The sequence below is a fragment of the Emydura macquarii genome, unplaced genomic scaffold, assembly GCF_026122565.2.
Source record: "Emydura macquarii macquarii isolate MOO-44397 ecotype Brisbane River unplaced genomic scaffold, CSIRO-AGI_Emac_v2 contig_2448, whole genome shotgun sequence".
NCBI classification, from domain to species: Eukaryota; Metazoa; Chordata; order Testudines; family Chelidae; genus Emydura; species Emydura macquarii.
In genome coordinates, this window is record NW_027132585.1 from 3354341 (window position 1) to 3379702 (window position 25362).

The following is a 25362-nucleotide window of genomic DNA, read 5'->3' on the forward strand; positions in this document are numbered from 1 at the left end:
CATGCGCCCGGCCCAAGCCCCGTTTTGGAAACCCATTACTGCAAACCTTTTAAAAACAGGCTCTGCTTGCCCGAGGCAGGGAAAGGTAGTTCTGGGAGCCGGCCCAGCTGCCTCGCTGAGCCTCAAGTGCATAAGTCCTTCCTCCCACCTACAGCGATGCCACACCCAGTCAGTGCTTTAGGAAAGGGCAGCCTGCTGTGTGGGAGAGTATGGCCAGGTTTGGGTTTCTGGTTCTGCAAGAGCTGCGTGTTGTTTCCCCACACTTCTCATAAATCTACATGGCCCTAGTCAAAACAGGCTTTTCAAACATAAGTGGAAGCAGGAGGAAGCCTGCTCCCCTCCTGTAATTAGACTGCGACAGAAACAACTTGAACTGGAACTGTGTTTTAATAGGTTTTGCTATGTCTGTTAATGATGTACTATAGTCCGTGCTTACTTGGTGCCAGGGCTGAGCCCCAGCACCTCAAGTGGCAGTTCACAGGCACCTCTTTTATTACAAATTAAGCACTTCTATAGTCAAGACTTTAATTTAGCTATCTAAGGGTAGGACCTGCCCTAGGCCTACTCTGACACATGGCTGCAGCACAGGGAAAAGTTTACTCCAAGCTGCTCCCTTTGCACAACTTCACCCATATAAACAAGTTTTTACTGCTGTCGCCACCTCTTTCACCCACAGAACCAATGCAGCTGAGAGGGAACTGCATTCTATTCCTTCTATAGTCAAAATTGTTTAGTGAGCGCTACTCAGGTATATTTATATAACCCCACTGAACATAGGTGAGTTGTACAGATGTCAATGAAAACAGAATTTAGCCTACATGGCCTGTTACCCATCATAGAAATATGATTAAGAGAACCCAGCTGGTCTCTGAGGTGGCAGATGGAGGCTGTCAACCACAACATAAATACATAAAAATCACTGACCACACAATGCCCTACTGACTTTGACAGTTGCTTCTTTAAGTGGAACTGGTTCTGAAACTAGAGGGTGAAGAGCATATCTCCCCCTGGTAAAAGTGCAATCCTTGTGACTCCATAGGACCTCTGCTCCTTCTCCAACACACATGTGCACTATAAGGAGTTACCATCCACTAAAATAGCAAAGAAAAAAGGGATGCAGAAAATCTTACTCTCTTCCTTGGTAACTAAGGGTATGTCTAACACAGCAAAGAAAAACCTGTGGCTGGCCTGTGCCAGCCAAGTTGGGCTCTGGCTCTGAAGTTCTTTCATTGCTGTGTAGACTTCCAGGTTTGGGTGGAGCCCAGGAGGTGGGACCCTCCTGCTCCACAGCGTCCTACAGCCTGGGCTCCAGTCCGAGCCCGGAAGTCTTCACAGCAATGAAGCAACCCCACAGCCTGAGCCTTGCAAGCCCAAGTCAGTGGCATGGGTCAGTCATGGGTTTCTCCTTCTCTGTAGACATGCAGAAAACGTGCCAAGAATATCCTACCTTGGATAACATATTGGCATAGAACACAAAAAGAAATGACTAGGTGAAAATAAATACTGTGTTTTAAAAAGAGGATCTAGCTAATGATCATTAGCTAGAGTCAAGCTGCCTGCACTTGTTAGTTTCACAAACATATTATTCACATATTGCTGACAGTATTCATAAATTCATCCAAGAGGAATTCCTTTCCTCCTTACTATTCATTGGCTGAAGACAAGTTTTAACAGAGTAGCAGCACATGGGTTTACCCTGTGACACTTGTAAGGGGAAAAGGCAGAAACTGAAAAGTATTTTTTTTTTTTTTTTTTTTATAACTTGTGGAGTTTTCCTAGAAATGGCAGGATTCAGGACTCACGCTTTTCTTCTGTTGTTGGTGCTTACTATTAATTTAGATAGGTAAAGAATATTTACTAAATAGCTAAATAATTTAACTCTTTTCAGTATACTTATTTCTTGTTTCAGTCTCACCATAGATGAATTACTCCAATGTCTCGTGGCTGCCTGAACAGCTTCTTCATACCAAGTACTTGAGTTTTGACAGTTTAGGACATAAAAGATGTACATGGATAATGTTCAGTAACATCACTGTACAAGCATGGAAGACACTCTCTGCTCCAAGTCAGATATGCACACTGGGCATAAAGATTTATATTTCCCTATCCATAAATGGGCATAATGATACTTACCTCCATTATAAACCACTGAGATCTACTGATGAAAAACATTATATAAGAGCTAGGTAGTAGTAGTAGTAGTATATTGGAGGACAGATCACTTAGGGAAGAGATGGATGGAAGTAAAAGTCCTCCTGTAAGAAAAGTTTTGAAGGGATTGAGTGAAGGGAGGCCATTTGGAATTCTATACTCAAGGGACAGCCTAGGAGATGGTATGAAGATAAATGGGAAGATTCAAAGGTTTTGTTTAGAGAGAGAAAATAGAAAGGAAACATTTAAGCCTTACAGCCTTTCCCTCACTACTTTATCTGTATTGTCAATTTAGATTGTAAACTCTTAGCACAATTTTGAATACAATAATAAAACCCAAGATGTGGCTCAAGGGAAAGATTGTTAGGGAGAAGCATAAAAATAGGCCTCGATTTTATATACACAATACTTAACATCAGTTTACTAAAAGGTCAAGGAGCAAAGGATAAGAGGCTAGTGTTAAAAAACAAAATCCTGGCTTTCACTTCTGTAAGTTGTCCACTTGGACGGAGCTTTTCAAGGCAGGGATTTGGTCTTTTTCTATGCCTGTAAAGCACCTAACGCACTTCTGGCACTAAATAAATAGTAATAATCCACCTCCATGCTCACTAAAACTCAGACAGCCTTACAACATGCAGTCATTGCATGTACAAATTTGCTTCACCTTAACACAGCATGTTAAGTACAAAAAATAAAGTTTGTATCCAATTGCTTATTAGAAACAAGTGTAAGTGTTAGTTTAGTACCAATGGCATTGCAAGTAGTTTTTTGTTGTCCTCTTTCCCATTATGTGTAATACTGAAAAAATTCTAATGATGTACTATATGGCATATACATTTTATACTGTAGAAAGTGGTTCAGATGCAGACTTTACACAAGATTTAGTTAAGGCCCCCTTCCCGCTGAAGAAATAAGACACTTTAGGCAAAAACTGTCCATTTCAGACTGACATTTATTGCTGTAAGTAGGCATGTCTGATACCTTAAATATACTCTTTAAAATTCAGCTAAAAACTGAAGCCATAGAACCTTATAAAGGTGGCACCTCAATCTAATTTTAAACGCCACAGTCCAGTAAGTTTTACATTTAAAACTTAGACATTTTAGTAAATCAAGTGAACTTCTGATAGGCTACAAAATTTATATCGACCCAAAATTATATAAAACAGTACACAAGGATTTTGTTGTTGAGATTAATAGTATTGCTTGGATTTATAAAACGCAGCAATGTCTGAAACTGTAGGTTTACAGTTAAAATTGTAGGTTTCCTAAAAGCAACAATATTTGTAACAAAGGCTTCCCCCTCCAGGTCCTAACCTTCAAGGACATCACTGAAGCAAAAATCATTACATTACATAAGCCACAGATGTGAATGATGAATCTATATTTTAAACTGTGTAGCTTCAACATAACAACGAAGTGGCAAACAAACATGGGGTTGATAGCATTTTCTGTACTCTATACATTGCAAAATATTTTCTGCTTTCACTGCTCCTCAATAAATAATGTTGCATGTGAGGTGGCTCAATAATGAACACTCCAGTGTTTCTATCAATCAACAATGACGGGGAACTACTTTGGTGTCAATTAATATACTCCAATTCAATTGCCATACATAGTGTTAGCAATCAATCCTTCAATTCTAAACAAAACTATGCCTTATTTTTTGCCATGATGGAACTATAGAAGAACCTCAATGCTACCTATGGAGTAATATATTACAGACAATTTTCCATAAGTTAGTTAAATAACCTATAAGGTTGAAGACCAAATTTCCCCTTACAATATATGCACATAACTCTGACTGAGGCCAAATGAAGTTGTATGAGCATAAGAGGGCAAAAATTTGTCCTAATTTTGATTAAACTAAGATGTGCTTTTTTGGTCCCAAACTCAAAAACCTTTGGCATATTTTTCAAGTGTCAAATATTGTAACTAATGCACTTTTTTAAATACATGACAATTTTATTTTAATATTTTCCAATTCACTAGGCTATGAAAACCCATGGAATAACTTATGACATCCATAAGCAGTAACACTGAATAGCATTTTTACAATCAATGAAAGAGATAACATGCTGCGCTTCATTTCTAAAGCGCATATAAAAAGGATCAGTTTATAATAATAATGTTCTCACATTTGTATCCAACAATAAGCATTTTTTCCTATGTTGTATTCAAAAGTAGTCTTTCAGCATATGTAAACTAAGTTTTCCCTTTAGTATGAATTCAGCCTATAAAAATACAATATAGACAAATTCCTCTCATTCCCTGACATAAGGATTCACAATTTTGACACAAAAATTGTAAACTTTGATTACATTCAAAATACAATTCTTAAATCTTTAAATTTTCAAGTTAAGTTTTGAGGTTTTGGCAGTCACAGCCCTCGGTATACAGCAAATTACATTATTACAGAGCCTTTTGTGTAAAGTAGTTTATTAAATTACAGACATTTACTTTCCTCTTATGTTGCTACCAGGAGGAAAAGAAAGGCTTCCTGCTATGAAAAGTCTGTGTGAATGCATTACTTAGATGAACAATTCGGCCCTGACTTCCAGTACTACTTCGCTCCACAACCACACGTGGCATCTGAACTAGCTGAATTGGACTCCTTCCATCTTTTAATGCCTGAGTAAGGTTTAGTATCTGCAGAAATAAAAAAATAAAATAAAGAGGTACCCCATGAAAATTTAATTGTTCAGCCTGTTAGTTTAGATGCTGCTCTTAAAAATCAATCCCTGTAATTGTTGTTTCACTTGCAGTTTAAAAACATGAGATACTACTGGGCAGCTGAATGTTCCACTAATCTTTTCCTTTGAGCGCGTACACACCAAACCGTGACTTAAATACATCTTGTGAAGCAAGTTGTTTCAGAACTATTGGAATAAATTATGGAAGTAGAAATGTTTTCAGGTGTACCTCGTCTAATACATCTCCAAAGAAACCTGTATCTTAAAAAATAGGAGGACCATCAACATTTTCTTAGCCTAAAAGTCTGTCAGTTAAGATTTTAATTAAGATGAAATGACTGTCTCACGAGACTGTTTACAGGCTACATTAATAACCTATCTAAAATGCAGTTATCCTAGTTTTCGTTATGTCCTTCATGAAACCTTGGAACCTTTGAAACAGAACATTTTTTCTATTTTCATTACCAGATGGAAAGTTTTAGGGCGTGCAGTTCACGATGAACTTTAGTGATATAGCCTTTACACAGAGAGGTGTTTAAGTTTTTAGTTACACAGATCCTTGAACAACACATGTCTTAAGGGAAGAGAATGTCTCTTTACGCAGATAGTAACTGCTAGGCCTACTCCATTTGTGCTGAATCCAGTGACTCCTCTGAGTCAGACATTCTGGAGTTATTAGTGAACTATCTTCAGAAAATTGCCTGAAATACAAAAGGGTCTAAGAATTCTTGAGAATATGGAATTTTAACAGTAACATCTTAGCTGAATATCTTTATTTGTTTTAAAAAGGCTTTGCTAAACTAGAATTTGTCTTGATTCTAAGTTAAAAGTTTTGCAGAACTCTTTTGTTAAATAATCAATTCTCAGCGGCAAGTTACCTGCTTGTCATGAGAAGGTAACTCACTTCAATCAGTTTGGTACTTGATAACTACTTCCCAATGATAACTCTATGACTTTCATATGTCCGCACACCAAACTTCTTTCACAGGTTCTTTCAGAAACCAGCCTAACAGTTCATTTTGACAAATATGCTTTTACTGGCTTTTTGCCAAAAAAGCTACTTAGTTTACCAGGGCTATAGTTGACTCAAAGAGCAAAAAAGCAGTAACAATGCCAGGGACTTCTGTGGAAAGGGGTCAGATTAATCCCTTACAATGCCACCGTAAAACCAAACATACATAATTTCTATACCCTTCAAGTTGAAATCATGAGCACAAGGAAATCAGATTCATGGAGTTTAAGGACACAAGGGACCGTTAGATCATCCTGTCTGACCTCCTATTTATCACAGGCCATTAAACGTCACCCAGCAATCCCTGTATTGAACCTCATAACTGGTTTTTGGCTGAACTCTCTCTTTCAGAAAGGCATCCAAGTCTTGATTTAAAAACATCTAGAGATGGAGAATTTATGACTTATCTTGGCAGTTTGTTCCAGTGGTTAAATCACTCTGTTAAGAATGTGTAACCTATTTCTAATTTGAATTTGTCTGGCTTCAGCTTCCAGTCATCGGTTCTTATTATGCCCTTCTTTGATAGATTTAAGAACCCTTTCTCTTCTCCTCGTGAAGGTACTTATACACTGTAATCAAGTCATCTCAATTTTCTTTTTGATAGAGTTCAATCTGTTTAGTTTAAGACTCTCATTACAAGGCAGTTTCTCCAGTTACAATAATTTTTATGGCTCTTTTTCGTACCTGCTCCAATTTTTCAACATTCTTTTTAAAATGTTGACAGCAGAATTGGATACAGCATTCCATTATGTCTCACCAATTCCTTATATAGGAGGTAAAAATCACTTCCCTACCTCCAAGGATCACATTAGCCCTTTTCCACCATGGCACTGCATTGAGAACTCATGTTTAGTTGCTTGTCCACTATGACCTCTAAATCCTTTGCAGAATCACTGCTTTCCAGGATACAGTCCCTATTACTGTAGATTTGGCCTACAATCCTCATTCCTATAACTCTGCCCTTGACTGGATTAAAAATATTTTGTTTTACTTGGCCCACTTTACCAGCAATCCAGATTATTCTATAGGACTGGCCTTCTCCACCAGTCTGTGTCTCATAGATTTTAATTAGTATTTTTATATTTACTTTCAGATCACTGAAAAAAAAAACGTTGAATTGCATCAAGCCTAATACTGATTCCTGTGGAACCCCTCAGAAAGCACCACAATTCAATGATGGATTCCCCACTGACAACTACTTGGAGATCTGTCAGTGAGCCAGTTCTAAATTAATTCAAAGTGTGCTTTATATTTTATTGTGCTCTTTTTAAAACAAAATGTTGCACAGTAGTAAGTCAAATGATTTATAAAAGTCAAAAGGTAACTACATAGATGTAACATACTTAATCAACCAAACTCGTAATCTCCTCAAGACTCGAATCAAATTTGTTGACAAGACCTACTTTCTGTCAAACGAAATCTTATGTTTAAGTCATATGTTAATTAGTACACAGACTAGCACTTCAATTTAAAACAGCAACTTCTGTGGGAGACTTGATTGGTTTACAAAATTTTGACTAGATAGCTATTACAAGATGTAAAATTCTACAATTATGGTGCCAGAGACTTCAGTCTCCAAAAGGATTACTATAGATTACTTGCTTTAAAAATAAACACCAAAGCGATCTGACTAACTAAATGACTGATGCAAGATGACAACATCCTGTGCGTTACATGCTAGAAACCAGCCAAGCAACTAGATTGTCCAGTACAGTGGCTCTCAACCAGGGGTATACTTAACCGGGGTGTGGTGGGGGGGGAAAGGTGGGGGGGGGGGGGTGAGGGCAGGCAGTATGCAAAGGTCTTCCAGGGGATAGATCAACTCGTCTAGATATTGCCAATTTTACAACAGACTACACAAAAAACACTCAGTACAAACTAAAATTTCATACAATTACTTATTTATACTGCTCTATATGTTATACACTGAAATGTACGTACAATATTTATATTCCAATCAATTTATTTTATAATTATATGGTAAAAATGAGAAAGTAATCAATTTTTCAGCAATAGTGTGCTATGACACTTTTGCATTTTTATGTCTGATTTTGTAAGCAAGTATATTTTAAGTGGGGTGAAACTTGGAGTATGCAAGATAAATCAGACTTCTGAAAGGGGTACAGTAGTCTGGAAAGTTGAGAACCACTGATCTGGTACTCCTGTGGTGTGCAAGACAGGTGGAAAAAAGATTTATCCTTTTGATATTTTATTCAATATTCTGGGAGAAAGGTATCTCTGTGTTTACATAAACTGCTAAACTACGCAAATTTGGAAGAATTCACTGTCTAAACATTATAGTAAAAAGTATGCATTTTGATCCGAATTCAGTCTCAATAAAACCACTACACAGAACTCTATACTTCATGTGCATTTCAGTTAAACTAATTACATTTGTAAATCCTAAGGTGTAAACATTTGTTACAAAGAATGATTTGTAAGAAGTCCCTGTTGCCCTCTCACACACTTAGAATATGCTAGGTTTCACAAAACTGACTTCCGAGAAATAAACACACTGTCAAAGGCCAGGTGAAGTTTCCTCAACATTTATATTTATCTCAAGTTAACTACTAGCTTAATTCAGTTTCTCAGTTGCTGATTTAGCTGTATGCCATTTCTCTAAATACAGCTTTTTATTAATAAAAATTGCACACTATATTTTGTTGAAAGTTCATAAAATCCTTTTACTAAGCTTTGATTTTGAATTATTATAAATTTGTTAGAGATGCTACATTAGAAGCATCAGAAAAGGGAAGTTCTTTAGCTGCAAAACACCAGAAAGACCATCATCAATATAAGCTTCTCCGCTGCCTAATTTCTATCCTAATGGATGGAAATAGCCACTAGGAATTAAATGTTAAGTTCAGTGTTCATGGCCATTTGGCTAGATTTTTCAGAGATATTGATCACCCAAAAATCCCTTTCCATTTAATAGCAGTTAGTTTCGGCATATCTGAAAAATCAGGCAATTACTAAAAAAATATAGCAACAATCTTAACAAGTAGTAACATATTTAAAATATGTCATTATAAGGAACTTAAAAATTAGTCATACCTGTCCCCTCATCACTGACATTTGGTTTTCAAAAGTAGCCTTGTCAAATCCTTTATCGGTCTTTATCCAAAATAAAAACAGCAGTTATTTTCAGAACATTTTATCATTCTTAAAATCAGATGTATTTGGAACCACAAGCTTATTCTAAGAATTTAGCTGACCTGTTGTAAACTTTTAAAGTCTACGACTGAGACAAACCAAAACCATGAAGGAAATTCCATGTACAAAAGCAATTATATAATTAAGTGTAGTACCTATGAAAGGTGACAGTTTGGATTTGCATAATGTCAATGTCAATTTCAAAAAGCAAGTTAGAAGTAGTTTCAGATGCTACACCTGTCCCCAGTTTTCTTTTTGTGGTTTTGCTACTGCATTTTAAAATGTCTCACACCTACTACTGTGTGAAAGAACCACACAAGATGAACTATATAAGGGAAACAGGGAAGCAGACTGTAAAGCAGAGTGTTATAAACTCCACAAAGTAACTGAAAAAAGATTCTGTATTGTCATTCAGTTTTATTTAGGTATTACCTATAACAGAAAAAAGTTTCAGATAGAAATGGAGTATTTCTGTTGATAGTACCCTATAAGACATAACAGGAACAGCATGAGCAGGAACAGTGCAAGTCTAAAACTACCTTCCCACAAATGTTACTCAACCCCAACATGTGGAGTTCCCCTATAGGGGAAAAAGGACAGGTTTATCTTCAGACCCATTAAATCCTTGGCATTTCTGCTTTGACTAACAATGGTGCTAGTTAAGACCAATTTTGATTGTGGTTTTTTGATCATTTTAAGTCAGACAAATACAAAAGTACATTAATGAATGTGTTTCAGGACCATAGTTTTCCAACCAGAACTGCATTTTTAGAAATGCAAGTTGTGTGCTGTGCTGAATGCCCCTTTCCTCCTTACTATAGTCAACTGGAACATTCAACATGAAAAATATGAACATTAATCAATATTAGAATTTGTATACATCACCTTTCCCAAGATTAAAGTTATGTGCAATGCTTCAAATAAACAGGGTAAAAGGAGGTGTGTGTGTATTCTCGACTATACATAGTTTGCATATCTTAAAACTGACAAAACCTCTTTCTGGAAGCCCATTCATTAATGGAATCATACAGGTTTTAATATCACTTTGAAGACACATTAGAGCTAAAGCATAAGTAGTATCATAAACTGCAATATAATTAAAGTAATACAAGTTTCTAAGTTAACTTTTAACAATTAAGTTTTCTTTTCACATATACTACTTGATTAACGAGCCTCTCTCAATTGAAAATGAATTCTGATTCACCTTAAACAGTTCATAAAGATCTTCACAAAGATCCTGTACAAAGTTCATGTCAGAAATACGAGGGAGAATCAAATCTCTGGTCTCTTGGGAAAAAGGAACTTTTGCTTGAGAAAGCCAAGCCCAATGAAATGGATCTAATGGGAAAAACAGTTGAATTTCTTGATTAATTAACAGGTAGAAGTTAGAATCAAATGCTGCGCATGGGCAGAAATCTTAGGAAATAACTTACTGCTAGGTGTCAAAATGCTACACCATCTGTCAGTCAACAGTTACCAAAGGTTATTTACATATATCATATTCCCAAATTTGTTTGCCACTATTACATTCACTGCCCATAATTACAAGTTAAATTTGATGGCTGTAAAGAGGCTTTGTTTTTTCAAAAATTATAGAAGACATTTAAAAAGGTATCTAGGGTAACAAATATTTACTAAAAATAAAAGTTAAAAAGGTTACTTCTTCCAAAATAAAATACAATCTACTTTCTCTATCTCCCTTTGTCTTGGAGTGAAATAGTGTCTATGGTAAAATAAAACTACTTCCAGATTTATTTGACTTAAAAATATAATCTATTATAATTTTTTTAAGTAAAAGGTCAATTTTAACTTATTTTCATTAAAATAGCTTGAAAAATCAAAAATATTAACTTTAACAAGGGTCTTTTCTCAATGCTCTCATCTGTGAAAGAACATAAGATGAAGTTTATGTAAGTTATGTAACACTTTTTAAGAGAGAAACATCTCTACACCCCAAAGCTAAGGCTTTTGAAAAACAGAGATTCATGTTTTATTTTTACAAATAGTATTGCATCAATCTTGTCCAACTGCATTACAGTCCTAAAGAAGTTTATATGCTGAGTTATAAAATTTGTTCTGAAAAAATAGTAATGCTCTTTGATCTTAGCATCACAATACAGTGGATTTTGCTTATTAGCAACCTCTCAATTCTCTGCAAAAAGTTACATTATCTGGAAGTTGCCCATAAGCAGAAGGCAGGTTTGCAGGGCTGCAGCTAGGGAAGAAAGCACTGGGACATGCCTTCTCTGGCTGCAGCTCTGCACACCAGCCTGCAGCCAGGGCCTGGCACATCTCATGGCTTCCCTTCCCTGGCTGCAGCATCACAGGTCCTAAGCTGCAGGCAGGCTTTTCTTCCAAAAAGTGTTAATAAGCAGCATACCTGCGGCCAACAGCCATATCCCATTAACATTAAAGTCACTGGGATAGGGATCAGCTCCCAAAATGTTCCTCTTACTCAGCATCCACTGTACTTAAGCTTGCCCAAAGCTGTTCCAGATAAATATCACCTTTACTTCTGTACAATAGAATAAGACTGAAGTTATATGTCACTTTGTATTTGTCTATTAATTTCAATAGGCATCACAGAAGGATGAAGAATAACTTGTTTTGTAATAGGACGAAATAGGACCATTCCCATTTAGAGAGAGAAACTGGAAATCTTAGCACTCAAGTAAAATTCTATGACAGCAAGCAGAAAGTGCACAAGGAAGATGCATCCCTACATCCCTTCCAGCCCCACATGCCTAAATAGGTATTCATAGGATGCATATTATTAGCATCCATTCACTAAACTGGTGGAGTGAAAAAAAAAGCTGGCAAGGGACTACAAAGCACACATTCCAAAAATAGTAAAAAAACACAGTCAATAATTGCTTATTTTCTTGAGGAAAAATACACCATTGTTTAATAAAAAACAAGTTACGATTGTGAAACTATTGTAAGTATTTTCAAATTACTGTTTGAAGATTTATTCTCTCAAACTGAAGATTAAAGAACCCGATACTCACATGCTCGCCACTCGTCAGGATGTTTAAAGGGAAAAGCTAAACCATTGTCAATTGCAGCGATTTTAATAACAGGTTCTTTACTAGGAGTCCATTGGATATCCTAGGGTAAGAGCATTTCCAAATTACTAGTAATTGAAATATCCATATAGTAAATGCAAAATTAAGCATACAGTAAAATGCATTAACATTTTTAAAATATAGCTGGTTTAGCAAAACCACCACAAGTGCTTTAGACTGAATAAAAAAATAAAGACATTAAACGGGAGTACTCAAAATGAGGCCAAACATCAGGTGCATAAGGTTTGGATCCACTTTATTCATCTCTGTAAACAGTATAAATGACCAAAAGCAGCTACATTAAGACATCTTGAAGGATCTAACTTAAATCAACAAAACCAAAAGAAATATTAGATGAACAGAGCATATCAATAAAGTAGCTAAGATACTGCTTGTATATGTGAGCAAACAGCTTTATTGTTATAGCACATGTTCTGCAAAATGTTTCTTCCACTTGTTAATTTAGTTAAATATGAAGTCCATTAATTGTTATATCCAGGTTAGTCTGTAGCTAATTTGACAAGAAGGGTATAACCACATATTTCACCAGAAGTAGTACACTATCACATTCCTAGTTAAGGCACATTGTACATCAGCATTCCAGCTAAACTGCTGAAATTTTATGAATCAAATCATTCATTGGTTTTGAAAAAAATTTCTTCTTACCTTATCTGAAAGATCAGTTTCATCATCTTGCTTTTCATATCTGACTAGCCAGTTATCATTGCCCCTGTCTTCAAAAAAGGAAACAAAAGTTGTTCTGGGGACTTGCAAGACTTTTTTTTTTTTACCATTAGCTGATCTTAAAATAATGTTGTAAATCAATCTGTTTCTATTGTAAATTGAAGATATTTATTCGTATAATAATTAATTAGGAATAATTGATTCTAGCAGGGAGGCAAAGGGAAGCAGCAATTACATCTTTAGCCCATAAGGGGCAGGCAGCTGGCTCACCAGCCAGAGCAGCCAGCCAGGGAGTGGAAGGGGGCAGAGGCTGCCTTCCTCACAGTGCCCTGCCTGCAGGGCCACATGTAGATGGCACAGGATATGGTGAGCAGGACACAGCAAGGCACACAGGGCTGCTGGAGGGGTCACACAGACTGGGGTTTAGAAGGCTAGTGGGGGTTGGGAACACAGGAGCTACTGGGGTGAGAACACTGAGCCGGGGTTGAATGGGAGTGAGGGTGGGGGCAAGGGCAGCTATGCCTCGCTGAATAGGGAGTGGGGGACACATGGAGACAGGGCCAGATTTGCCTGACTGAATGGGAGAGGCTAGGGGTCAGCCGCACAGTCTGCGTGGAGGAGGCTCCCCAACTTCCTAACAATCCCTCCTCTCCTCCCCCAAAAAACCCATTCCAGCTTCTCCCACCCATACCCAAAAACTCTCCAAGTTCACTCCCAGGCTTCTTCCCAGCAATTACTTCCCTCTCCCTCAGCTCCTCTGTTACCCCTAACTCCCCCCAAGCCTTTGCACTGTTTCTGAGGAGTGCAGGAAATATGTTTCTATATTGTAGTTTAAATGAATTATTACTCAAAGTTCTATATTAATACACCTAGTAAGGAATCTATTTGTCAAAAAACATTTGCTTAGTCTTTTTTTATTGTCTGTATAGTTAGACATACTTGCTGAAAGATATTTTGAAGTAAATTAAAAAAGTAATTGAAACTGGCATGATTATATTGCATTATTCTGACAAATAAAATTAGCAGAATTTTAAAATATTGTGCGCAGAATTCCCCCAGGAGTAAAGGTCTATCAAAAGATGCTGAGAGGAGGGAAACAGAAGGCAATCTTCAATTCTTAAGAGGCCATTCTCTACCAGGAAGATGCAACAGGGGTGTTGTAAAAATCTTTTACAGGGTCTGCTGACTAGAGGAGGATTGTTTGAGACAGAGGGCTGGTGTATTTAGATCCTTCATAAGATTGGATAAGCATCCAAACTTTGAACCTTTTGCTGTTTCACTATTGCTAATTTTGTACATAATCTGGCTGTATTGATGCTGCATAACATGTTCTGTTTTTAACTTATGCTCCTTAAAGTAATATGGCACAAATCATGAAAATCAGTAGAAGTCTGGAGATACTGGGATCCAGCTTGGAAAATGGCTGCCAGACCGTAACAGTCAACAGAAAGCATAGTGATATCCTTATTTTCATACTTTCTTTCTTCAGTGAGATTAAAGTGATATGCATCCTCTACTGACTTCCCATGACAGTCTGCTGAATCCCTAATGAGGAGGAGGAACGCAAGAGGAAATCACAGTGGTGGTACCTGTAGAAGAGCAAAAGAAGGAACCCACTACTGGCAAAACAGTAGAGGAAGTATCCATACGATCTACTTGCATGCTCATGAGGAAACTGGGTACCTATATAGCCAGCTACAGAACATCAGCCTCTTGCTACAAAGAAGGAGATTCTGTTGAAGATTGAGGGCCAAAGTTCACTGTTCTCCTCTAGGGCTTGGCTCATGCTGAACAGGACCAGTTCTGAACTGATGTGTAACTAGGCTGCCATCTACTTCCATTCAGCAGAAAGATCTGGCAGCAAATGTTGCTCTTCTTCCAGCTCAAGTAGTCTTGAAACCCCAGTGCGTCCCTCACACCTTGGCTAGGATATGGGAAGTGGAACTTAAGAGCACAGGTCCTAGGAGACTTCCCTCTACCACTAATGGAGGAGAAGCCAGAGAACAAATATCCTCAGCTCACATCAAAAGGCTAATCCCTGGCTAGGTTTGTGTGCTTGACTTGCTACATATTGCTCTAGCCCTCAATGTTCCTTACAAAAGCCAAAAATTGCTTAAAAGGCTGCTATAATACTTGATACATTTCAAAGATGAAATATTGGTAGCTACAACAGATTTCACAGTTCATCTGCCAACAATTTTCAGAGTTTCAGATTTGTGAAAAGTATATGAAATGTATTAGAAGAATGTTACTTCCACCCAGCACTACTTCTATTACTCAGCTAAGTAAGCAGATATAAATTGGGGGACAGTATGTTAGATACCTGTGTTTCTGATGACATAATCTAAAACAACCAATCTCTCAAACTGGGACTGAAATTGTTTCCTAGTATTCTCAGGTAAAGGATCAGTTTCAAATTTCCTGAGCCAGTATTCAGCTTCCTTATATCCTTCAACGAACAGCTGGAAGGAGCCAACCTGAAATTTTAAGAACCTGCATTTAGAACATGTAATCAACTAGGTGAAGTTTAAAAGTTAACAGAAAGAACTGACAATGTTCTTTTGAGTTCTGAACACAAAGGTTTGACCGTACTACTTGGAGTAAGCAATATAAAGTATTAAGACAACAAAATAGTTTCCTGCTCCCAATTTCTAGATAACTATATTTTATGGGTTCACATACAACTGAACTATTTCCACTTTCAGATTTCTTTATGATTAGAGTACTACATCAAAACAGCATTCTTGGCGAAGCTGCATATGAGCAGTATGTCAGAAAAGAAAATTGTAATGCTCAAAAACAAAACATAGCAAGCATATTAATGCATGAAATAAATTTGCCGAAAGAAAAGCAGCAACTAAAAAGTTTTACCATTGTCATAATTTGAGAGCAGTTCAATCCAGTCAAACTGGAACATCTTCAGGAACCATACAAGAGATGGCAAAAGAAAAACAGAAACTTTTCACAGCAATAATGAAATAACTGGGAGGAACAGAAGTTGACTAAAGTGACTGTATGCATATGTCCTGATTTTTAGAACAGTCCTAATTTTTCATATGGACCTTGGTATCTCAGAACTTTGGGATGCCTGAAATGTCCCAGCTTTTCTATTTACCAGTCTAAACAACTGTTCAATAGTTTGCTGCGTATTTACCGGGCACTCGAGCGAGTGTTCGCTGTCATGAACAGTGTTTGGAGCAACAAGAAAGTCAATTATCAGTAGACACTACTGAAGCTATTCTTTTGCTCAAAGTAAACATCAGTGACACTTAGTTCAGTGTTTCATAATAAGCTCATCCATAACACTAAGTTACCGGAGAAAATCCTCCACACTGAGAAATATGCATCTTTCATGGCTGAATTGGAAAACTGACGACAATACCGCACACTTTTTTTTAAAAATAAGAGTATTTTTGTACAACTTCATGACCCCGATACTCATTTCTACAATATTATCTGAGGAAGAAGAAAACTGTGTGAAAGGAGGCTGTATGTGAAGGAAGGAAAACAGCAAAGAAAGTATACTTAGGAGGAAGAGAGGCTGTATTTGCGTTTGGAAGTGGACAGAGACTTTCTGGACAATGCATGAGTAACAAGGGTCATGTAGAATGCTGTTGTGGGTAGCCTGCATGTGTGAGCAGATAACAGGGGAGCCTGCATTTGCTTGATTTGCAAGAGAACACTGTTGTGAGATTTTGTTGAAAAGCATGTGTATGATTTTATAAGTGAGGCTGTAATAGGTGAGGTTTAGGTTGGGAGACAGGAGATTCTATAAGATAAAATGAAAATGGGGAGAACGCAGAAATGGGGAACCCAAGAGAGGAAAGGAATGAAACTACAGGGGAATGACTGAAAACACTGGACAGGTGGACAAGAAAACGCCACCATAAAGATGGAGGGAAAGAGAAAGAACAATTATTATACAATACAGAAGAGATACTAAAGGGAAAACAGACTGCAAAGGCAGGAAAAAATACCTACTAGAGCAGAATTCCTCAAACTGCGGAGAGGAACATTCGGAGGCTGGGGAGGGGGGGAGGAGAGAAGGGGGCAGTGGCCAGGCCCAGGCCAGCCTCCAAAGGGGGCAGGGAGGGAGCATCACCCAGTCCCGAGCTCTGCTCCGGGCCTGACCCCCGCCCTAGTGCCTGGCTGCAGCCCCCTTTCAGTGCCCAGCCCCAGGCCTCAGTGTGCAGTCCCACTCCCAGCCTCAGGCCCTCGGCCCCAACCGCCAACCATGGCCTCACTCCCAGCCCCAGCTGGATGGGAAGACACAGATAGGTAAGGAGGGGTAAAAAGTCTAGGGACCACTGTAGTACAGGAAAGGAAAGATGTAAAGAACAAATACAGAGGAGACTGAGTAGATTTCAGAATGCTCTCAGTAGAAAGTATCGATTCAAAATGATGCGGTAAAGTCACTGGATTTTAAAAGATGTTTAAATAAAGGGATAAAGTATGACATGCTGTATGGACAGAAGTTTGCTTAAAGCTAGCCCAGGCTGGCAGTCTTTTTGTTGAATAAGGGTATGTCTACACAGCGATGTAAGCCTAGGGTTAGTGGGACTCAAGTCTTGAGCATGTACACTGCATTTAACCATAGGCTAAGAATTTTCTGACCTGTGCTCACACCTAGGGCTCTGGCATCCACACTGCAGTGCACAGACCTGAGAAATATACCCCAAAGTACCTCGCACCCCGCCTCCCCCTGCAACGTTAACATTCTAGCCCTAGAAATGTGGTGCACTGTGGCAAAACTATACTGCCCACCCTGCTTCCTAAGTGTGGTGGTGTTAATGGTGGGACTCAAGTGCCCATAATTAGTCATAATCTCCATAATTAGCTCCTTTGGTGGCTGTCGTAGTACGACTGCAGTTTGAGAAGGTTTTATACTGAACTACCATCTAATCTGAGAATTGGGCTCTCCTTCTCTAGGCTAAATCATACACCCACCCGCACACACCCTAGCAGCTATGGGAGCAGTGTACTGCATACCCAGGGCTTGGGGTACAGTGTGCTCCATCACCCCCGGGGGATCCCTTATCCCCACTTCCGGGGGTGTGGCGGGGACAGGGATAAGGGATCCTCAGGATGCTGCAAGGAAGTTGTGGGGCTGGCTCCCACTCCTTGCCCTCATAGTGCACATTCCCTGGGTGTCTTTGCACATGTAGTCCCAGGGAAGGCTGGAGTGCCCAGGACCCAGGGCTAGACAGCAGAGCAGGGACTAATCAGCTGTCCTGCAAGGAGGGGAGCAGCAGAGCTCCTGGCTCAGCATTTCTAGGGGAGGAATGATCCCACACATCCTGGCAGTCAGAAGCTGCCTCCCACCCATCAGTTTTGCTCCATGTTCTGGGCAAGGAGGAGCCACCATGGGAGGCTGCAGGGAAGTTTTAGCGCTGGCTCTGACTTGCCAACCTGATAATGCATGCTGCCCAGGCCCCTGGCATACACAGGCCCAGGGAGGGCATGCGGGGAGGGGGCAGAGAGCAGAGCGGGGACCAAGCAACTGGCCTGCAGGAAGTGGGAGCAGCAGGGCTCCCAGCTCAACATGATGAGAAGAGAGATGACCCCCACACACACATTCTGGCACTCAGAAGCTGCTTCCCACCTGTCAGTTTTGCTCCCAGCTCCAGGCAAACTTCACACAACAGTGAGGAGGAGCTGAAGCAGGAAGGGGAAGCATGCTTAGCCAGGCAGTAATGGCACTTCCGGCCACTGTGCTGGCTGTCTGCAGCCAAGAACTCTGGGATACATCTGGAAGACTTTCAGGACCTGAGTCATGCCAGCGCCACATGCAACAAGGAAAGCAATGTGTCTCAGACCCCCTGTCCCAGTTTAACATGGCTCAGATCTTCCAGCTCTGCACGGTCCTGAGACCTTAGGTCTGAGCCCTAGCTTAGCTGTATTGGCGTGTGGACGCAAGGGAGGTCTGGCCTGAGCCTGAGCTTACACTGCTGTGTAGACACATCCTAAAGAAAATCAGCTTTCTTGTTCTGTGGCTGAAGCTACCTATGAATGTCCTCTTTTTGATTCAGCGAAGTATCTATCCTACATAAACAAGGCATTAGCAAAATACTATAATGTAAAGCTTTTCAGAAGAACTTACCTTAGGAGGTAGTCCAATTCGATGAAATTTTTTACCAACTTTTGGCACTTTTTCTAGAGCATATTTTTTCCCTCTTGATTTTGCACGATCTATTGCACTGTAGTTAAAGGTTTCACTAACAAGCCAGACAACCTTAAAAATACCCAAGTTAAAACATGGCTCAAAATTACTTATAATTTCAATTACATATTTACAATAAGATTTCTCTAGCAATCAAATATACCATGTAACAGTAATATTTAAAAATACAAGCAAATTCAATGCAAAATGCATACACAATGTTATAGATGATGGAAAATTTAAATGTACATATAGGTCTGGATATTCTACACTACAGTCCTTAGAACTGGTCTGGTTTTTTTAATATACAATGGTTTGTATTACTACTATATCGAAAGAACTATATTAAAACTACACTTCCACCTTCTTCAACACACAAGACAAGATCCTACAGACATTCTTCTTCACTACACAGTGCAGATACAGTCAGACAGCACTAGCTGTCCTAGACACTCAATTAGGGAGTGGTTTTGAAGAAATAATAATATGATCACATAATTAAAGACCATCTCATTATACATATACAAAAAGGGGTAAATTAAGGCTGCAAGACCATTCTTAATTCTGGCATTTCCTAACTTCTGAGTGCTTGAATTTACAACTTTAAAGTAACTTCAAAGCAGCTTTTTTAATGCAAAAAAATTTAAAACCAAAATTCCATCATGTAAAACTGTAATGATCCCCCCACATTAGTCATCAGCAGGATTTGGACGTTTATATCCATAGTGCAGACCTCACCACCTGAGCTATGGGACACTTGGTAGCAATAGTAGGCATTATTTCCTATGTGGATCAACCACTGGAGAAGGACGAGACATGCATTTTACCGATGGGTTTAACAGCTATTTGCTGAAGGCAGAAAAATAAAGGTTCCCTTCCCAAGACTCGTAGGTTCCATTACAAGTTCTATAGAGAAGCATTTTATAGTGGTTAGACACAATTTTGCCACTAGGCACCAGCTTGCCCTCTCCCCCACACGGCTTTTATCCAACCCTCTCTTGCTGGCTCATGCAATGCTCATTACATTGTTTTTCTCCAATATTAGTTTCTCCCTCATTCTGGGGATAAAAATACTCAGCCAGTTTGATTCTACATTGCGATATCTTACCCTCATTTATTCTGCATACTTAAATCCAAACGTACTCTATAATAAAACTCTTTTACCTTAGTTTTAGGTACAACTCCTAATCCTAGTTTGGTGTCTACAAGACAGGCACCAGCTTCAGAAAGGTATCCCTGATTAGGAACAAGGCAGCCTCTGCCAAAGCAGCAAGGGCAACAGATCTTGTGAATGTATTTGGTCCATTTTGGATTCAGATGACCGTATGGCTCTTCAGATTTTGGTTTGAACACTCCAATAGTTTTCTAAGAAAAGAATGCAAAATTAAGTAACATGTATTCACATAATAAATTTGAAGTATAAGAATGAGTCACAACAGTTTTATAGAAAAATTCACAACTTGCATTAAGGTTTATAGACTTAGAAAGCAGTTTCCCCATCACTGATGATATTCTGCTTAATGCTTGTTTATTTGGGTCTACACATTAAAATAGTCATCTCAATTCAGAAGTTTATTAGTAAAACAAAATGCTTGTCTAAAAAGTACCATTTAAAATAAAACTTTTAAGATAGCTTAAATAAGAAAATCTGATTGTAAAGCTAAAATCAGCAAGGAAACCAAGGGGCAAGTGTACTACTTTTAACTCATTTTTTAAAATTTGAGGTTGACTGTATCCCTTTTTAATATCTTTAGTGCTTGGATTTTTATTTATATCTGTTTTCTTTATCATAATGCTGTGTAAGAGATGCACAGAAAGACAACTAAAATTGTCCTTACTGGTAAAACTGATCTTAGGGTTTAAGTTTATTGTTAGAAATATCCATCTGACTGATTATGTATCCAAACTCAGTTTCAGGTGAATCAATATGCTGACTACAGTAAGGCTCAGGTAAAGACCCTATCTTCATTCTCTCTATACAGGGTCACACACCACACTAAATGAAAAACATTAAATTGTAATAAATATTAACCAATACCAGTTCTGAGAGGATTTTCCTACAGTATTTTTTAATTAACATCAATCTATAATTGAACCTCCTGGTAATTCAGATGCTATCCACTCCTATATGCTGTTGGGTTTACCCCTTAAATCAAAAATCATCAATAAACTTCCTTTGGGCTGGAAGCTAATTACTTTCCCTAGCAGCTGCTGGTTCAACTATACTGGGGAAAGAGGACCCAACAAAGCAATTAGCATTAATAAGTAGTGATGAATCAGCTCAATTAGATGAGGTTTTACTAATCTCATACAGAAGTCAAATATATTAATTCTCAGTATTGAATTAAAACAGATTCTCTCTTGAATTGCAACAAACTAAATTACTGTTGATGTAAATGTACTTTTAACAATGCTCCTTACTTTCAATGCAAAATTGTAGTAGCCAAATCAATATACTGGGTAATGGAGAGGCTGGGGAAATCAGAGAAGAAATGAGAGAAAGTTTAGAAGCTCTAAAGCCGTGGTTCTGAACCTATTTACCATTGTGGGCCACATATGCAGCTCTCTGTGTGTTATGTGGGCTGCATCCACACCATATATATATACTACCTGTATGCTTCTGAGATTGTCACAAAGCTACAGTTGTGTGCTGATAGGGCCACAGGTTGAGAACCACAGCTCTAAGGCTATGTCTACACTAGAGACCTTCCAGCAGCACAGCTGTACCGCTGTAAGCTCTCCCACTGGCATAATTAAACCACCCCCAATGAATGGCGGAAGCTATGTCAGCAGGAGAGCATCTCCTGCTGACATAGCACTATCCACACCTGTGCTTCTGTCGGTAAAACTTATGTCAGTCCAACAAAAGTGCTAGTGTAGACATAGCCTAAAATGAAGAGCTGGGACATTGTTATGAATTTAGAGAACTGGGATATCTAATATATGAAAAGAGAAAATGGGAGTTTCCAGTTAGCTGCCAAAACTCTAAATTATTCTTTTGAATTATTATGTATAAAGGGTCTTATTGGAAAAGAGTTAAGCTCATTTACCAACTCCCCTTGACTCAACCATTTGTGTTTTTGTCTGTCCTGTGAAAGCCTTAAAAGCCAATCCATTCGTACATATATGCTAATGAAACAGCTCATACTACCAGGGACAACATCACACTAATTCCCCACAGTACAGCTTTTTTGTTAAACCAAACAGTTGAGTTTTGTTTTCTTTTTTAACAGCTGTACATAGTCTTGCCCAAAAACTATTTAAAAAAAATTCCCTTTGAAGGACATTTATCTATTTATCCATATATCAGAAATATAGGACGGCTTCCATTTTATTGACATTTTTAATACTTTAACTCATCATATATTGATAATCAAACAGTTTCTTCTAAGTATCAAAGAACGGCTGTCAAGCTAGTATTACGCTAACAATTTGAGTTCTTCCAATCTAGTATCCTCTTTTATGAATGATTTAATAAGAGTTTACCATTACTATATTTTTAAAGATAAGCTACAAAAATAAAAGGGTAATTGGCTTGACTAGAAGACTGAACATTTCTAATTCTAAATAAATAATGCCACAGTCAAACAACTTTAATTATGACTTGCACTAGCTAATTCAGATGCAGAAAGAGCAAAACAATGATTGATTACTTTGTATATTACCCTAGGGCTTGTCAAACAGTAATGGAACATGTGAAATCAGGCTTCACGTTTTAGTTCTATGTACTCATGGAACAACAGCAGTGCATTGACAGAGTATACGTCAAAGCTTCCCATAAGAATGTTTCCTATAATAGATCATTCTTGCCTGAACAATTCTGAAGGCCTTATTGTATTTACATAAAGAAGCTATCCTGACTAGCAAAGCAGTCATTATGAAATACCAATACAAATTTTATTCATGTTTTTACCGTTTCTCCATGTAGAAAAATATCATTTAAATTTTACTTCTATGCTAATTTTTTCTGTTTATTATAAAGGAATTTCTTAAACTAAGCAGCCATCAGTAAAGTAAGCACTCTCAGAATTTTAATATTCAAATGATTAATATTTACAAAAGGTGATAATGAAAAATCAAAGTGCAAAGCTGAAAGGAACAGGTCGGTCCACCTAGCTATGTCACACATTTGCATTAAAACACTCAGAAAGGTGCTGCCCACACTTGAATTTTTAACTACATTTATAAACAATTAGTGACAATCTTTGCTCAAAACAAGGTTAGTGGCCATACACCATAAGGTTAATACACAGTGAACATGGTACAGCATTTCACTCCATCAAAGTTCTACTTTGGTTCATGGTTTTCTTCCTGCAAGAGTTTCAACTCACCATTTCTTTGCATCATTTCTATTTGTCCAGTCTCTCTTACTCTTAACATTATGGAGGATATCCAAAGAGCAGTGCCCTTACAAGCAGCTGATGCCACTCTGCATAAGCCCTTTAGGCACATATATTCTACTGGGGTAGTATGGACAGTTGCCCACATTTTCCCAGAATGATAAGGAGATGCTGGATGAAGACACACAAATATGGGTCAGCTCTAATTGCAAGGCAGAAAGCTGCAGAGTAGACAACTCAAACCACATTTGTTCTGAGTCAGTCAGATGAGTGTGTTACAGTCATGTTTTTGTAACCCATTTAACATTTAGCATGGATAGAGCCAAGACAACTTAATATACTTGAACTGAAATGACGTAACACTGTTTGAACACGGATGCTTGTGAACTTTCTAGGAGTAGAGGGCCATCATTTGCAATAGTGCACGCTTTACTAGTTTGATGCTTTTCATTGTACTTGTACAATACTGAAATATCTGGTTTGCAACCATTGTAGAGGAATATTTCTATTTAAAACAACTTTATATTTCTTTGCTTTTTTAGTTCCATAACATTTTGAATACTAGATTTACTGGGTTTATTTTATTTTGTTAGTCAAAAGTCCTAAATCAGAAGCTTGGAGGAAACACTGACAGGTAATTTAGTTGCTGCTACCCAAACCAGTAGTCTAAGCACAGTACATTTCTTTGAAGGATCTACAATACTTGTGACTTTTTAATTTTCCAGTGATGAGTTGGTAGATATAGTAGTATATGCTAGTCCACCAACCCCATCCTCAGTCTCATTCCTCCTTGAACTTTTAAGCTATCGAGGAAGCAACACATGTGCCATACATATTAAAGGAGTTCCACCCATTCCACCATTTGACCAGACCTTGGTGTATTTTGTCTGTATTGTCAAACCTAGATTATCCAATCCCAGATATGGCCTCCAAAGTTTGACTGAAGCTCTGATCTTGCTGAGTTCTACAGGGTCAAAGCTATTGAGCAGCACAGTTGTGCAGCATCTCTTAATGAAGAGGAGCTACATAGCCAAACAGCTCTATGGTTGAGGAAGTCTTCCTAGCAGAATTTGAAGTCTACACAAGTCTCCTGACTGGCTCCACAAGTTACCTAATGGTTTTGTGTATCCTACACTTCCAAGATTTCAGGACAGTTAGTCCTTGGAGCAACGATAATATCATCTATGTTCTGTAAAAGGCAACATACATTAGCGTATGGAGGCTTAATACAAACGTTTTAAACTGCAGCCTAATTACTTGTACTGAATGACACTTGAATTGAGGTTTTATTAGGCTATTTTTGTATTTATTTTCATTTGCCACTGAATTGCCCATAGGTACTTCAAGACACAATGAACTATAAGCATGATGGCAGTTTATTGTTTCACCTCTGTTGGCAACAAATAAAAGAGCTAAAGAGAGGGAGACAAAAATCCACACTTTAAACGTACCTATACTGTGGGAAAACAGATTATCAAGGCAATGATACAATCCACATAGCAAGAAAACAATATATTCTGAATGCCTATTTCCCAACACAAGAAGGAGGGGACTTCCATTCCCTTGCAGGTAGGAAAAGCAAGAAAAACACATCAGAAAACTGGTTTGATGACAGATGGTGCAACACTGAAATGTCAAGCTGAAACAGGATTTGAAAGCCAGCTTAAAAGAAAGGGGCTTGAATGGTTGACAAAGGAGAGCCTGTAGTGTCCAACAGACATGATGGATCTGGACAGAACCTTGAACTGACAAGTATGGAGACTGCAGGGAGAATGAGGCTAAGCGGTGAACCAAATGTAATAATTCTTCTTGCCACATCCTTGCCACATTCTAGCCAATATGTTCGTATTCTGAAATAAAGCTCTCGCCTACCTAGCAATATTTTTGTAAATATTTAGTCCAGGCATGGTTGAGCATTTTATGATTTTTTCCCCCATACTTTGATAAGTATGAAGAAATGACTTGTGTTGGGGACAATCACTGTCAGGTACTGAGCAGGGAAAGAAAACTGAACTCTGACCTTAAAGGATGCTGACTGGAAATAAAAGTAAACGGCTTAAGCACTAAGAAACAAACAAGGAAATAAAAGGCTTCTCCCAAAAAAG

General features: G+C 38.2%; 1 protein-coding gene across 1 annotated transcript in view; it reads right to left on the reverse strand.

Annotated features, from left to right (window-relative positions):
• Nucleotides 1-3085: 3085 nt before the first annotated feature.
• The window catches only part of PI4K2B (phosphatidylinositol 4-kinase type 2 beta), a 31213-nt gene continuing 8936 nt past the window's right edge, over nucleotides 3086-25362 (reverse strand). The window contains exons 3-10 of the mRNA XM_067562561.1: nucleotides 20082-20282; nucleotides 18858-18989; nucleotides 15081-15234; nucleotides 12740-12807; nucleotides 12017-12116; nucleotides 10213-10346; nucleotides 8910-8969; nucleotides 3086-4799 (exon numbers count right to left, since the gene is read on the reverse strand). Of these exons, the coding sequence (XP_067418662.1) occupies nucleotides 4626-4799; nucleotides 8910-8969; nucleotides 10213-10346; nucleotides 12017-12116; nucleotides 12740-12807; nucleotides 15081-15234; nucleotides 18858-18989; nucleotides 20082-20282 (1023 nt within the window). The 3' untranslated portion in view covers nucleotides 3086-4625. The remainder of the gene's footprint in view (nucleotides 4800-8909; nucleotides 8970-10212; nucleotides 10347-12016; nucleotides 12117-12739; nucleotides 12808-15080; nucleotides 15235-18857; nucleotides 18990-20081; nucleotides 20283-25362) is intronic.